Source organism: Aulonocara stuartgranti (assembly GCF_965226115.1).
Source record: "Aulonocara stuartgranti genome assembly, chromosome: 3".
Lineage (NCBI taxonomy): Eukaryota > Metazoa > Chordata > Actinopteri > Cichliformes > Cichlidae > Aulonocara > Aulonocara stuartgranti.
In genome coordinates this window covers 63,556,555-63,572,141 of record NC_138941.1, presented here as the reverse complement: position 1 = coordinate 63,572,141, position 15,587 = coordinate 63,556,555, and the positions used below count along the sequence as shown (strand labels likewise).

General features: G+C 42.4%; 2 protein-coding genes across 2 annotated transcripts in view; both read left to right on the top strand.

Annotated features, from left to right (window-relative positions):
• Window positions 1-233: 233 nt before the first annotated feature.
• On the top strand, window positions 234-5,544 carry LOC309702907 (uncharacterized protein). The gene is made up of 6 exons (XM_082527540.1): window positions 234-708; window positions 847-960; window positions 2,131-2,263; window positions 2,753-3,103; window positions 3,233-3,368; window positions 4,593-5,544. The coding sequence occupies exons 1-6, from the start codon at window positions 468-470 to the stop codon at window positions 5,340-5,342; spliced, it is 1,725 nt and encodes a 574-aa protein (XP_082383666.1). The 5' UTR covers window positions 234-467; the 3' UTR covers window positions 5,343-5,544.
• A 6,774-nt stretch (window positions 5,545-12,318) lies between these two features.
• The window catches only part of LOC309693743 (uncharacterized protein), a 75,560-nt gene continuing 72,291 nt past the window's right edge, over window positions 12,319-15,587 (top strand). The window contains exons 1-5 of the mRNA XM_082513251.1: window positions 12,319-12,795; window positions 12,950-13,063; window positions 14,223-14,355; window positions 14,844-15,194; window positions 15,324-15,459. Of these exons, the coding sequence (XP_082369377.1) occupies window positions 12,561-12,795; window positions 12,950-13,063; window positions 14,223-14,355; window positions 14,844-15,194; window positions 15,324-15,459 (969 nt within the window). The 5' untranslated portion in view covers window positions 12,319-12,560. The remainder of the gene's footprint in view (window positions 12,796-12,949; window positions 13,064-14,222; window positions 14,356-14,843; window positions 15,195-15,323; window positions 15,460-15,587) is intronic.

Genomic DNA, 15,587 nt, shown 5'->3' with positions numbered 1-15,587 from the left:
TATTTATATTATGGTACTTATCATTTGTGACATTTATTACTGTGTGCATACTTTATTAGGAGATTAAATTAAAAAAAAATCTCTTCCTTGCTGGTTCCATCGAAGAAGAAATGCTCAACTATGTAGCACGTACGTAGTCCAATTCCACAACAGTGTGATGGGGAATCAGCTGTGTTTTGCTGCCCATTTTATTTCGAATCTGGCGCGAACCGGCGAGCCAGTCCCTGAATCAGTCACGTGGTACGGGCTGCCCGCGAGGCCTCGAGCGTCACTGCATACGTAATCAAAGCGAGCCTCGATACGTGCTTCCCAAAAACTCCCCTGACACACGCTTCGACACACAGGACATCACTATCTTACAGGGCTTGGGCGCGTGATGTCACGGGGTGGGCGTGGAAAGTCTTTTGGGCTGATGCGCCATATTTCAGGGCTCAAGCGAAAGAGGAGCGAAAGCACACACATCAGCCATGGTTCGTAACTGCTGCGTGATCGGCTGTAATGTTCGATCACACGACCGGCAAGGGAAGAAGCTTGGAAATGGTTTATCTTTTCATTCTTTCCCCACCTGGAAGCAGCATGAGGGAGCTCATATAGCGGACCTTACCAAAAGAAGGCGTCTAGCCTGGATAGCAGCCGTGGGACGACTTGATCTCCAGTTCTCTTCCATCTCTAAATATCTGTTGGTGTGCTCCCGACATTTTCACTCCGGTAAGTGAAAATGTAGTATGTTTACATCACTCTTTATAGCTTAATAATTTTATTGTTGATGCGCTCGGTTATACAATCCGAACAAACATCGTATTGAGTGACTTTGCAGACACGTGCAATTCTATCGCACCACTGTAGGGAAGCCTGCCTATGAAATGGATCAAACAAATCCAGACTGGGTACCAACGCTACACATGAACTCCGAAAAAAGACGACGAACGCAAGGACAACAACAAAGAGCACTAGTCGGAGGTAAACACACCCCAAACCCCAATCCCTAATTCAAAAAAAATGCTCTTAGTGTCCGGCAATCGCCACATAAAGTTTTGAGGATTCAAACGGCCTTAATGTGAAAACCGCTGAAAGTTTCCCCTGTGTGCATGGAGGACAACAATGGGTTTAAAGTAATATCTTGCCCGATTGTCAATGTAGTAGTTTGCATCTACTTTACAATTATGGACACATAATATGACAACGAGATATTTGCAGTTCATTGATAAATGTATAACATTAATTGTGGTGGAGGGTGGACAACAACACTAAGTGCTATACTCCTTTCTGGCATCGTTGTATTTTCACTCAGTTGTACATAGAATTTGTATTCTGTTTCATCCTATTGTATATCTTATTCTATTTATTCTACTGTATATAGTATTTTTATTTTGTTCTATTCTGTACAGTTGTGTACAGAATTTTATTCTTATTGTATTCTAATTTTTGCTATATAACTTTTGCACTGTCCACTAACTGCTGTGACAAAACTAATTTGTGTGGGACATGAAGGTTATCTTATCTTGGCTATTATACTCCACGCACTCCAGCTGACTTAACGTGGTTTGAATGACGACGTACTCACAGTTTAGCGGCTTGAAAACAGCCACATTTGCACTCAGCCATTAGTAAACTGGATGCGATTTCTTATTTCGAAACTGGTAGTATTTGTGGTACTGCGCAGGGAGCAGCGACCTCTGTTCAGGCTCCAGGAGATGACGTCACACAGGTTCGCCCCCTCCCCCTCCAGGCGTCGCTATTTTGGCAGCATCCGGCTGCCGTGGTGAACGCGGCTAACCATTGTTGATAACTGTTGCGCCCCAGGTTGTACAAATAGACGAGGAAAAAAGAGAAGTACTTTCTTTTACCGCATTAGGTGAACTAAACTGAGTAGCACCATTGAAGGAGGAGTAAGCAAAACAAGACTGAAAGATGGGACCTTCCAGCCGGCGTATTCCGCTTGTTCCGATCATTTTGTATTGGGCAACTTTTATATAAGCTTTCTAACATAAGTGTTTTTATTATTTACTAGACTATCGTTGTGGTTTCTGATGATGGAAAACCACATAGCTGCATGCAGAGTGGGCTTTATGTCGTGTTTTCTTAGTTAGCAAGCTCTAAAGTAGAAATAATGAAATGTTTATTGTGTAGGCAGAAAGGCAGAGGAGGCATCTGCAGAGAAGATAAGAAGAAAAACGAGACTGGATGTGTTCAACAGAAGACAGACAGCAAAGCTACAACGGATAGCACAAATCAAGCTATCTGCAGAAGGCATCCCTGCAAGGTGAATATATCAAAGTCTTTCTCTGGGTGTGACTTAATACCGAGGAGTGCTGTCAAGTAAGCATATTGAGGCTGGGTGAGGTGAGACTAACGCTACATGATAGTGAAACTGTTACTTTAACCCTGCTTTAGGTGGTGGGAAAACTTAAAAAAAAAACTACAATAAACACAGAAATGATTTTTACTTTAAAACTGTTTTAAGTAGGTTCTTCTAATTCTTGGAGCTGTTTAAACCCTTAGCACATAATGCACTCTTTATTAATCACATTTTCACCCACTGTGCATTTATACACCTGTCTGAATTGAATCATTAGTTATTATTAATCTTGCCACAGCGTGCCTTTTGTTCTGTCTTCCTCGCCTCCCCACCCTCTCGATTCTGACTGTTATAAGGGAGTTTTTCCTTCCCCACTGTCACCAGAAACATGGCCCATTTTCTACAAAAGTCAACAAAAAAAAATGAACATGATTTTGTTTTCTCTCTTATCAGGGACCCAGCAGCCAAGGATGCAGGACCAACAACCCTTGATGGTCGAAGGAGGCTTTTTAAAGGTGCTGTCCCGACACTTTTTCAGTGGAATAATTATAAAGTTGAACCAACGCAGAGTAGTGTTTGGGAGAGAACGGAGCGAGAACCCCCTGAACTAGTTCATCCTGGGGATCAAGGTCAGCACAGCGTTACAAGAGATCATGACTACTGCTCAGTCCCTGAGCCATCAGCAGAAGACCTGTCCAAAGACGTGGAGAGTCTGAGGAAGGAAATACAGGAGTTACGTGTCCAGCGAGAGTTTGGGTTACAGCGGTTTGCTGGCTCTGACAGTGACATCCAATTCTATACCAGGTACATTGAAGTTCAAGTGTTTCCAGTCTTCATGAAAACAACAGATATTTACTTTTTATCTGCTGACTGTATGTTTCATGAGTGATGTTAATTAATGATTGACACGATGTTTGTCTCTCTTGTGAATAGATTTCCAAGCTATGATCATTTGGTGGCATTCTGGGTTTTGATTGAGCCTTGCATCTATAAAATGATCCGGGCTTCAAGAGCCAAGTCAGCTGCCAACACGGACGAAGAAGTGTTGACACCTGCACGCACACAAACGGTAGGCTATGGCTTTGTTGGTAGTTGGAACTAGAGGTGCGATGGCATTGTGTTTATGTAGCGTAATTTTTGGGCTACAAGCCGCTACTTTTTGCACAAGCTTTGAACCCTGTGACTTTCAGAGGATTTGTTTTGTTTGTTCTGCTGTTGTACGGCACTACGTTGGCTGGCAGAAGGGCATGTGATCAGACACACAGTATCGGGGGACAAGAGTGGTATGTTGGTCACATGTCCGTCCGAAAGGCAACGTAGTCCCGTACGAAGTAGCGCGAAAAACAAACTTGATTAGCAAGAGGAGTATTACAGGAGCAAAGGAAGCTTTCATTCACAAACCCTCAGTATGGCAAAGAAAATAAATGCATATGATGCAGCTTTCAAATTAAAGCTCTCAGCGAGGGGAAGTAGAGCTGCTGCACGTACCCTTGCAATAAACGAATCAATGGTGAGACGTTGGAGACTCCAGCGTGACGAACTGGCTCAGTCCAAAAAGACGACAAAAGCTTTCAGAGGAAATAAAAACAGATGGCCTAAATGTATTGAAGACTGGATGAACACACAGAGAGCAAATGGGCGAGGTGTTTCAACTGTGCAGATCCGACTGAAAGCCAAAATAGTCGCCAACGAAAAAACGAAAAGGACTGTCCATCAGGGCGCGGACGACTGTGTGTCAGCAACTCCCCCCCGACTATGCAGAGAAAATAACAAACTTGCGCAAATTCACACAAAGAAAGTTAAACGAATATTCCATCGGACCGGACGAGATCATAAACATGGATGCAGTGCCGTTGACATTTGACCTGCCCCTTAGTAGGACTCTTAACAAGTCCCACTAAGACTTGTCCTACAACTCATATGAGGACGTTTGCAGTTTGTATATAAAGATAATAAAAACAACTTTATTTACTAGAAAAATAAAAGAATTCAACCCTGACAGTACAGTATGGTGTGCATAACCATCCCAGCAACCATTTACTTTGACAATATCACATTTTATTCTGATCTATAAAGTATTTTATTCTATTGTACACAGTGTCTTATTCTTATCCTATCTCATTGTTTTTCTGAATTTTTGCCACTTTCTGCTGTAACTCAACAAATTTCCCACATGTGGGACTAATAAGGGTCTATCCTGTCTTATCTTACAAAACATTTAGCCAAGAAAAGCATGATCGTACTAGTTCATAGATTAAGGATTAACATTTTCCCTTTTGTTTCAACCTTTCAGAGGCAGCTGCTCCAGCCAATCGACGAGTTCTTTCTTTTCCTGGTTTTCCTGTCTGTTGGTCTGAAGGAGAGGGACCTGGCTCATCGATTCAACATACACCAGTCCACAGTGAGCAGCATCATTGCAACATGGACAAGTTTTCTTGCCACTGCACTGGGGTCTCAGTGCATCTGGCTTACACGTGCAGAAGTGCAAGCTTACCTCCCTAAGGAATTCAAAGGTTTCTCAGACACCCAGGTGATCCTTGACTGTACAGAGCTGAGGTGTCAGACACCATCCTCACCACTTCTCCAGAGTGAAACGTACTCTTCGTACAAATCCCACTGCACGATGAAAGCCCTGGTTGGCATAGCTCCACATGGTCCAGTCACATTCATCTCTGATCTGTACGCAGGTTCGGTTAGTGACAAGGAACTATTCAAACAATCAGGCATTGCTGAGAAGTTGACTGAAGACATGGCAGTGATGGTAGATAAGGGCTTCCTGATCACAGATGGTTGTAAATGCAAAGTGTACCGCCCCCCTTTTGTATCTAAGCAGAAGAAGAAGAAGAACCAGGTTAAGGAGACGCAGGCCACAGTCAGACTCGGGCTACATGTGGAGCGAGTCATTAGGAGGATCAAACAGAACAAACTTTTTGATGGCATCATCACCATGTCACCTGTTTACAATATCAACCAACTGTTTGCAGTAGCATGTATGCTGTCAAATTACCAGAACACAGCATTAGTTAAAAAACGGGTTAAGTGAGACGAGATGGAGTTGTCCCAAGACAGCAGTGCAAGTAACTTATGCTAGACATGGAGCTTTAAATACTTACTATGTAAATAAGTTCTGAAAACATTCAGTGTGTAAAATGTTTTTGATATTTTTGCTAAAATAAGAGTTTATTGGTTTCACACAACAGTAAAATGTTTTTTAAACATTCATTAAATGTAGAAACTTAAAGAAGTCCAGACGCTTTTCTTTGAAGGCTCCTTTGACTACATTCACAGACATTTAGATGTTGTATGTTTGCAGTATTAACTTGATGTATATTTGCTTCTGATCACCCAAACACATGTTGATTAAACTATCTGACCAGTCAAATTAGGTGTGATAAAGCAGAGAGGAGTAACGCAATGTTTAAATTTGACGTTAGCCAACGTTATTTTTTTGTCGGTTAATTTCTGTTTTCTTACCCTCGTAGTTGTGTATCTGTGATGCAGCATATAACGTAAATCCTTTATCTAATTTTCTGGCAGTTGTTCAATTTTGGGAGCTCTTGTAGGCAGCGGGTGTAGAACATCGCCACTGTTTAACCACTGCAGAAACAGTGGGGCAAGGATGAGTATAACGCAGAAGTGATTGTGCAAGTGGCTGCTGTAACAACCAAATTTCCCCTTGTGGGACAATTAAAGGATTATTCTAAGTAGGACTACACATTGGTGGGACCATTTTAGATGGTTCATGTTTTATAACTACAGTGATGCACATTGCTATAAGAATATGTTTATTTCTCTAACACTATTTTAACCAAGTAGTTAGAGGATACTACATCCCATTCTTCATATGTTTAAACATGTCAGAGGTTTATTTTTTAAACAGTTGGTTATGTCAGCAAATAAAAACAAAAAGTAGTCCCCATCCCCACGTTTGAAGTATAGATTATTAAATTTACAGGGTGTAAGTTAAGGCAACACAAAACTTTTGCCACATGTGGAACCGTAAATAAAAGTGAAGATGCACAAATTATTTTCAAGAATAGACTGCGTGACCATGGTACGTGTTTTACTGCAGGTTTGAGACGGACAGACTCCCCGCCTCACCCTCCCTTCCCCAGGGACATTGCTTCAGACATTGACCCCCAACACATCTTCCACCTCTCCCCCCTTCACCCTCACCCTCCCCAATCCAGTCTCAACGACCACCACCACCCTCCCCACTCCAGACCAACGACCACCACCGCCCTCTCCAATCCAGACTCAACACCCTCCATCACACCTCTCACCCCCCTTTCCTCCTCCTCCCTCAAACTCAGAATACACACTGAGGATGTGAGCTGACTATTTCAGAAACGGAAGCCCAGGAAAGTCCCCGGACCAGATGGTGTCTCACCCTCCTGCCTCAAAACCTGTGCTGAACAGCTGGTTCCCATCTTTACTCGCATCTTCAACAGACGCTCAAACATCATTCCTATTCCCAAGAAACCCGCCATCACAGGACTGAATGACTACAGACCTGTCGCCTTGACGTCTGTGGTCATGAAATCCTTCGAACGACTGGTGTTAGCCCATCTGAAGGACATTACAGGCCACCAGCTGGACCCTCTGCAGTTTGCCTACCGGGCAAACAGGTCGGTGGATGATGCAGTGAACATGGGGCTGCATTACATTCTGCAACACCTCGACCGCCCGGGAACTTATGCCAGGGTCCTGTTTGTGGACTTTAGTTCGGCTTTTAACACCATTGTGCTTGAACTTCTCTCCTCCAAACTCTCCCAGCTCAGCGTTTCACCAGCTACCTGACAGGCAGAAAGCAGCAAGTGAAGCTGGGGGAGATCACCTCTGAAACCCGGTCCCTCAGTATTGGTGCCCCTCAAGGATGTGTCCTCTCACCACTACTGTTCTCCCTCTACACTAACGACTGCACCTCGGCTGTTAAACTCCTAAAGTTTGCAGACGACACCACCGTCATTGGCCTCATTCAGGATAGTGATGAGTCTGCATACTGGCAGGAAGTTGAGCGGCTGGTACTCTGGTGCATCCAGTACAATCTGGAGCTGAACACTCTATGCATTGTGCTGTACTCTTTACTACTGTAGACCCATTTAAACAGTGTAAACCCTCTCAAAGGCATTTGCAATTATCTTTACTGTCCTCACATCAGTGATTGGGGAAACCAAAACAACCACATTTAACTCTAGAAGAACAACCTCATTCTTTAGGTGCTTCCAGCATGTTTGAGACCTATCAAAATCACTCACTGAATTGTGATGAACCCAAAATCCTACTTTAGGGTGTCAAACAACATGTCAAAGCTGAGTACACGTGTCAAAAGAACTCACAACTGTTGTTACTATGTTTACTCGGACAGTGAGGGCCTAATGCACTTACACATCAGGAACTGACATGCTAGAAAATCAGTCTACAAAATATACACAAATAATTATTAGTTAGGTTGCTGTAAAACGTGCATGCTAAAACTACTCCAGTCACTTCTGCTCAGGCTCAGGACTCTAACAGAGTTTGTGATGTTCACAGAGTCATGTAAATGCATATCAGTTATAAGATGATTAGAAATGTCACACCAACGACCCCCTTAACACAAAACCACACGGAACTACTTCAGGCACAACTGCCTGATTGTTTAATAAGGTGTCATCTGCATTCATGATCCCTCTTAGGTGCCACAGAGTCTGCTCTGCAGTCGCTGAGTTGGAGCTTGGCATGCTCTTTTTGGAGGAGGGCGCTCTTTTCACCCCTCACCCTCTCGTTCCAATGCAGCTTTATGGTTATTGCTGTGGTTCTGGAACCTTCTCATAATGACTAGTAGGGCCCCAAACCGCACAACCTTTGACCTCAACTACTGCCTGGGCTTTCAGCTCTGCCATGACTGTTTCCTACTTCTCGCTGGGTCTCTGAAGACTTCTGATCAGCACCCAGTCTCAATCTCTGGAGATTCCACCCTTGGGATGATTTCTTCCAGCAATACTCTGGCCACTGCACCTGTATCTCCCTACTAGAAGGAAAAACTTCTAACCATTTGGAAAATATATCAACCAACATCAATCCACATTTTTCCTTTCAGTTTTGTGAACTTCACTTATAGGTTTTCAAACCCTCATCCGAACATACCTGTCCATAACGTGTTAATCCCACAAGTCACAGTAAAAAGCCGTGGAAAAAATCGTCATGAAAAACTCATGGAAAACACAGAAAACATTGTTTCATGTTAAACCTGGAATTCCTCCTCTTGACGCATCGACACTCCCATGAGTCAACTCATCAGAACTAGGCTCCTTTCTTAAAGAAAAGGGTTAGTTAGATCATTGCCAATGCAACATCAGGGCGTCTCCTCCGGAGTAGCACATGGCGGGCCCAATTCATGCATTCAACGGACCCGTCTGTGTTTTGATTAAAATTTTGTTTCCTAATGAAGTCAGCAGTGGGTGGGTGAAAGCCGTTCATCAGAGCATAGCTTAACTGCTGCTGATGTGGGCTGGCCTTCTCTGCACGCTCTTCAAGGCCGCTATGTTTTCTGACAACTTCTAACATTTGACATTTTCCAACAATACAGTGTGTTACTATAACCAACAAGCAGCCAGTAAAAACAGTGTTCTTCACACAAAATCAGTAAAACAAAAGTAGCAGCTAAAGGCAAGGCAAGGCAAGTTTATTTGTATAGCACAATTCAACAACAAGGTGATTCAAAGTGCTTTACAGAGACAGCTAAAGGGTTAAGTCTGCCCACACTCATGTAAACATACAGTCTCTCCTCCTCTGGTCTCTGTCATCCTTCTGCTTCTGCAAAAACAAGCAAACAAAAACACATACATCCACCTTTTTTTTTTTCACTGTTTGGGTGGATTAGGCATTAAAAGTGACCAATCCTAGAATAGTTACCGTCTTCTGAATTTCAAGTCAGTCACATTTAGTCCACATCATCAGTCCAGCCACAGTCCTTTGCATTTGCATTTATACCAATCACATGCATTCATAACGATCATTGCTGATAGTGGAAAACCGCGCACAAATTTAAATGTCCACTGACAGCAATATTTCATCATTCCAAAAACAATTCTTCTTGCCATTGAAATGGATTGAATCGCTACAATCCTTTTAAACACAGGATTTCCCATCTAATATGGTCAGCATCTTATGTAGGTGAATTTTCTCAGAAGCCAATTGTAATCTTGAGAAGCTCACCTTATATTTGCTCTCAATTAAAGTATTTTATAGCACTTTTGCTCCCAATCTTGCAGGCCTGCTTTTAACATCAACACACAAAATATCACACCCAGAGGGATGATACCTGGCAGGTTTTTCCCTAAGTGCACTGTTACAAAAACAAAAAACAAAAAAGATTTTAGGCCCGGACATGTCTTAAGTGTAAATAAAAAAAAACAAACAAACAAAAAAGTCTTTCTCTTAGGTTTGGGTTGTTTTTCTTTTTCTAACTGGCAGAATCAGCCTGGTACTAAAACAAAAACCCCAAAATCTACCGGAAAAATAACAGGAAAAGTTTTGCCTTCAGGTGAAATAACAGGCTGTAGGGGTTAGAACCTGCCATGCAGTGCTGCAGTCACTGCTTCTGGCTTTAATTAACAACTGATGCTTACATGGTCTGAAATCAGACTTAAGTGTCACTACCTTTGTTCATTTTCCCCACATCATATTTACTGGTTGCCCACAAGTGCTCCCGAATATTTCCAATTCTGGAAAGTCTGGGGCCAACTGACCTAGTTTCACCTGCTAAATACACAGAGAAAATGTTTTTCATTAGCAGCTGCAGAGTTCACACAACACAAATGTTCACCATGAAAAGCTTCCTAAACACTTCATATCAATGTTTTATCACAGGAATGTGGATTTCTTCCCCAGGTCTGTGCTTTTTTTTTTTAAACTTATTTTTCATTTTCACAGACCCAATCATTTCATTTAATTTTTCTTCCCCAAATTTTTTTCTTCCCCAAACATAAAACGTGTAACATGTCATCATGTATTTCACAAAAAAAGTTTGTTCTCGTGTAATCAGAGTGTGTATCTGGGTGCAAGCTTCACCCATACATCAGAAACAGGAAACTACCCTCTGCTACATCTTATTCACTTGTTTTATAATCCAGTCATCCTTCCCTGATCTAGTAACAATCAACTAATTTGCAAATCAGCTATTAACCCACTAAGTTGACAGGACAACAGAAATGCATGTTCAAAATATTATCACAAAAGAGAATTTCCTTCATACAGTAAATTACTTGTGCTGCACCAATAATGCAGAAAGCATCTCACAATTTACTATATTAATAACTAAATTTATTGTCTGATCACTGGTTGGTCAAACCAGAATCTCTTTTTTTCCCTTCACAAAAGTTAAACTCTTGTCCTGCAACCTAGAGGGTTATTTGTCAGCAGTGGATACACTCAGCGTTTGATAACAAGTGTCTGTGAAATTTGCACAATTTTAACACTGATGACAGATAACAAGCTGATCTTCATTGCATGTGTGTGTTAGTAGGCAGGTTTAATGGCTGTGTGCAGTGGAGCTGCAGATTCAGCAGGGCGTGTCCTTAAAGCTGCCTTTCCTTCACATTTCTCTGTTTATGTGTGTTTGTGTGCGTTTTATTTTTACCTTTGTTGCAATCCTACGGACTCTTTATCAACCTCCACAAGACAGCCGGCCACAGTTTTCCAACCCAATTTTCACGTGTTCTCACATTAACAACAACAGACTTCATTTTTCCTCCATGCTCTCCACTTCTCACAGCTTCTGTCTCTCTCCTGAATCTGCAGCAGTTCACAGTTGTGGCGTGTGAGGGGCCCAGTGGGCCGTTCTTCTTCAGCTTTGCCTTTTGTCTTTCACTCTTTTCAGTCTCTTCCTTTGCCTTTTCAGCTCCCAGTATGGCAAATGTGAAACTCAGACAGTCTTCTCAAGTCCATTCACACACAGTGATGTCGCTGGCAAACCTCCCAGCTTGTGATTGGGAGCGCATACTTCCATCCATCCATGGTATTTGTACATGCTGCTGAACCCTTTAGGGTTTAGGGCAGTGTTGCTGTGTGTTCACATTGTTGAGTCTTGAAGTTGACGCTGTTGATCTCGAACTGCATTTTGTCTTCAGGGAGAGATCGGTTGCCCTCGAAGCTTGTTCTTCAGTGTAAGGTGTACATGGAGTGAAGCTGTGTAATATTCAGTCAAAACACGGGCTGGGTGTAGTTCCAATGATGTTAATCTATCATTTTGCTCCGGCCGCTGTGCTCGTGGAGGACGTTGATCCAGTTCCGTAGCCACCTGTACAAACACACTAAAACTTTTATTTAAGGATGATACTCAGTTATTTAATCGTGTATTTAATTCATTCATTATGGCAGTCCTGGCGTTCCATAAGATGAAGCCTCGTGATGAACTGAAGCTTTCCATCACACTGGTCGACTCATGGTCAAAGCATTGGGATGATTCATTTGCTCTACTGCGCCATCAAGTGGACGATTCAAGTGAAACGGGCTCTTTGATGTGATGTGTAAACCTCTAAACTGAATAAATGAATTGTTTTCATTGTTATTTATCCCGAATATTGTCTCAGTATGTCTGATACAAAAGAGAAAGTGGAAACTATCAGGACAGAGTTTTGGTATGATTGTGTAACTGTGTAATCATGCTTATGTACATCTGGATAATCACACAAACTGTGTGGCGCTTCACTTTTTAATAAACTAAAATACAGAAATCAGATTATAGGATCTATAGTTTTATTTATATTATGGTACTTATCATTTGTGACATTTATTACTGTGTGCATACTTTATTAGGAGATTAAATTTAAAAAAAATCTCTTCCTTGCTGGTTCCATCGAAGAAGAAATGCTCAACTATGTAGCACGTACGTAGTCCAATTCCACAACAGTGTGATGGGGAATCAGCTGTGTTTTGCTGCCCATTTTATTTCGAATCTGGCGCGAACCGGCGAGCCAGTCCCTGAATCAGTCACGTGGTACGGGCTGCCCGCGAGGCCTCGAGCGTCACTGCATACGTAATCAGAGCGAGCCTCGATACGTGCTTCCCAAAAACTCCCCTGACACACGCTTCGACACACAGGACATCACTATCTTACAGGGCTTTGGCGCGTGATGTCACGGGGTGGGCGTGGAAAGTCTTTTGGGCTGATGCGCCATATAGGGCTTGGGAGCGTGATGTCACGGGGGTGGGCGTGGAAAGGATTTTGGCCCGATTCACCATTTTGGGGGTCTAAGCTAGGAGCGATAGCATAGCCATGGTTCGTACTTGCTGTGTGCTCGGCTGCAATGTTCGATCTTACGACCGGCACGGGAATAAGGTTGGATTGTCTTTTTATGCTTTCCCAACCTGGAAGCAACATGAAGGAGCTCATGTATCGGATGTTACCAAAAGAAGGCGTCTAGCCTGGATAGCAGCCGTGGGACGACTTGATCTCCAGTTCTCTTCCATCTCTAAATATCTGTTGGTGTGCTCCCGACATTTTCACTCCGGTAAGTGAAAATGTAGTATGTTTACATCACTCTTTATAGCTTAATAATTTTATTGTTGATGCACTCGGTTATACAATCCGAACAAACATCGTATTGAGTGACTTTGCAGACACGTGCTATGTAAAGATTCGCTAATTCTGTCGCACCACTGTAGGGAAGCCTGCCTATGAAATGGATCAAACAAATCCAGACTGGGTACCAACGCTACACATGAACTCCGAAAAAAGACGACGAACGCAAGGACAACAACAAAGAGCACTAGTCGGAGGTAAACACACCCCAAACCCCAATCCCTAATTCAAAAAAAATGCTCTTAGTGTCCGGCAATCGCCACATAAAGTTTTGAGGATTCAAACGGCCTTAATGTGAAAACCGCTGAAAGTTTCCCCTGTGTGCATGGAGGACAACAATGGGTTTAAAGTAATATCTTGCCCGATTGTCAATGTAGTAGTTTGCATCTACTTTACAATTATGGACACATAATATGACAACGAGATATTTGCAGTTCATTGATAAATGTATAACATTAATTGTGGTGGAGGGTGGACAATACTCCTTTCTGGCATCGTTGTATTTTCACTCAGTTGTACATAGAATTTGTATTCTGTTTCATCCTATTGTATATATTATTCTATTTATTCTACTGTATATAGTATTTTTATTTTGTTCTATTCTGTACAGTTGTGTACAGAATTTTATTCTTATTGTATTCTAATTTTTGTTATATAACTTTTGCACTGTCCACTAACTGCTGTGACAAAACTAATTTGAGTGGGACATGAAGGTTATCTTATCTTGGCTATTATACTCCACGCACTCCAGCTGACTTAACGTGGTTTGAATGACGACGTACTCACAGTTTAGCGGCTTGAAAACAGCCACATTTGCACTCAGCCATTAGTAAACTGGATGCGATTTCTTATTTCGAAACTGGTAGTATTTGTGGTACTGCGCAGGGAGCAGCGACCTCTGTTCAGGCTCCAGGAGATGACGTCACACAGGTTCGCCCCCTCCCCCTCCAGGCGTCGCTATTTTGGCAGCATCCGGCTGCCGTGGTGAACGCGGCTAACCATTGTTGATAACTGTTGCGCCCCAGGTTGTACAAATAGACGAGGAAAAAAGAGAAGTACTTTCTTTTACCGCATTAGGTGAACTAAACTGAGTAGCACCATTGAAGGAGCCAGGAGTAAGCAAAACAAGACTGAAAGATGGGACCTTCCAGCCGGCGTATTCCGCTTGTTCCCATCATTTTGTATCGGGCAACTTTTATATAAGCTTTCTAACATAAGTGTTTTCATTATTTACTAGACTATCGTTGTGGTTTCTGATGATGGAAAACCACATAGCTGCATGCAGAGTGGGCTTTATGTCGTGTTTTCTTAGTTAGCAAGCTCTAAAGTAGAAATAATGAAATGTTTATTTTGTAGGCAGAAAGGCAGAGGAGGCATCTGCAGAGAAGATAAGAAGAAAAATGAGACTGGATGTGTTCAACAGAAGACAGACAGCAAAGCTACAACGGATAGCACAAATCAAGCTATCTGCAGAAGGCATCCCTGCAAGGTGAATATATCAAAGTCTTTCTCTGGGTGTGACTTAATACCGAGGAGTGCTGTCAAGTAAGCATATTGAGGCTGGGTGAGGTGAGACTAACGCTACATGATAGTGAAACTGTTACTTTAACCCTGCTTTAGGTGGTGGGAAAACGTAAAAAAAAACTACAATAAACACAGAAATGATTTTAACTTTAAAACTGTTTTAAGTAGGTTCTTCTAATTCTTGGAGCTGTTTAAACCCTTAGCACATAATGCACTCTTTATTAATCACATTTTCACCCACTGTGCGTTTATACACCTGTCTGAATTGAATCATTAGTTATTATTAATCTTGCCACAGCGTGCCTTTTGTTCTGTCTTCCTCGCCTCCCCACCCTCTCGATTCTGACTGTTATAAGGGAGTTTTTCCTTCCCCACTGTCACCAGAAACATGGCCCATTTTCTACAAAAGTCAACAAAAAAGAATGAACATGATTTTGTTTTCTCTCTTATCAGGGACCCAGCAGCCAAGGATGCAGGACCAACAACCCTTGATGGTCGAAGGAGGCTTTTTAAAGGTGCTGTCCCGACACTTTTTCAGTGGAATAATTATAAAGTTGAACCAACGCGGAGTAGTGTTTGGGAGAGAACGGAGCGAGAACCCCCTGAACTAGTTCATCCTGGGGATCAAGGTCAGCACAGCGTTACAAGAGATCATGACTACTGCTCAGTCCCTGAGCCATCAGCAGAAGACCTGTCCAAAGACGTGGAGAGTCTGAGGAAGGAAATACAGGCGTTACGTGTCCAGCGAGAGTTTGGGTTACAGCGGTTTGCTGGCTCTGACAGTGACATCCAATTCTATACCAGGTACATCGAAGTTCAAGTGTTTCCAGTCTTCATGAAAACAACAGATATTTACTTTTTATCTGCTGACTGTATGTTTCATGAGTGATGTTAATTAATGATTGACACGATGTTTGTCTCTCTTGTGAATAGATTTCCAAGCTATGATCATTTGGTGGCATTCTGGGTTTTGATTGAGCCTTGCATCTATAAGATGATCCGGGCTTCAAGAGCCAAGTCAGCTGCCAACACGGACGAAGAAGTGTTGACACCTGCACGCACACAAACGGTAGGCGATGGCTTTGTTGGTAGTTGGAACTAGAGGTGCGATGGCATTGTGTTTATGTGGCATAATTTTTGGGCTACAAGCCGCTACTTTTTGCACAAGCTTTGAACCCTGTGGCTTTCAGAGGATTT

Bases quoted from the DNA above. Each gene is read 5' to 3' on its own strand.
- LOC309702907 (XM_082527540.1), top strand. From the start codon at position 468: ATGGTTCGTAACTGCTGCGTGATCGGCTGTAATGTTCGATCACACGAC. The intron at 709-846 runs GTAAGTGAAAAT...GCACCACTGTAG, and splicing joins CTCCCGACATTTTCACTCCG to GGAAGCCTGCCTATGAAATG. The intron at 3,369-4,592 runs GTAGGCTATGGC...TCAACCTTTCAG, and splicing joins CACCTGCACGCACACAAACG to AGGCAGCTGCTCCAGCCAAT.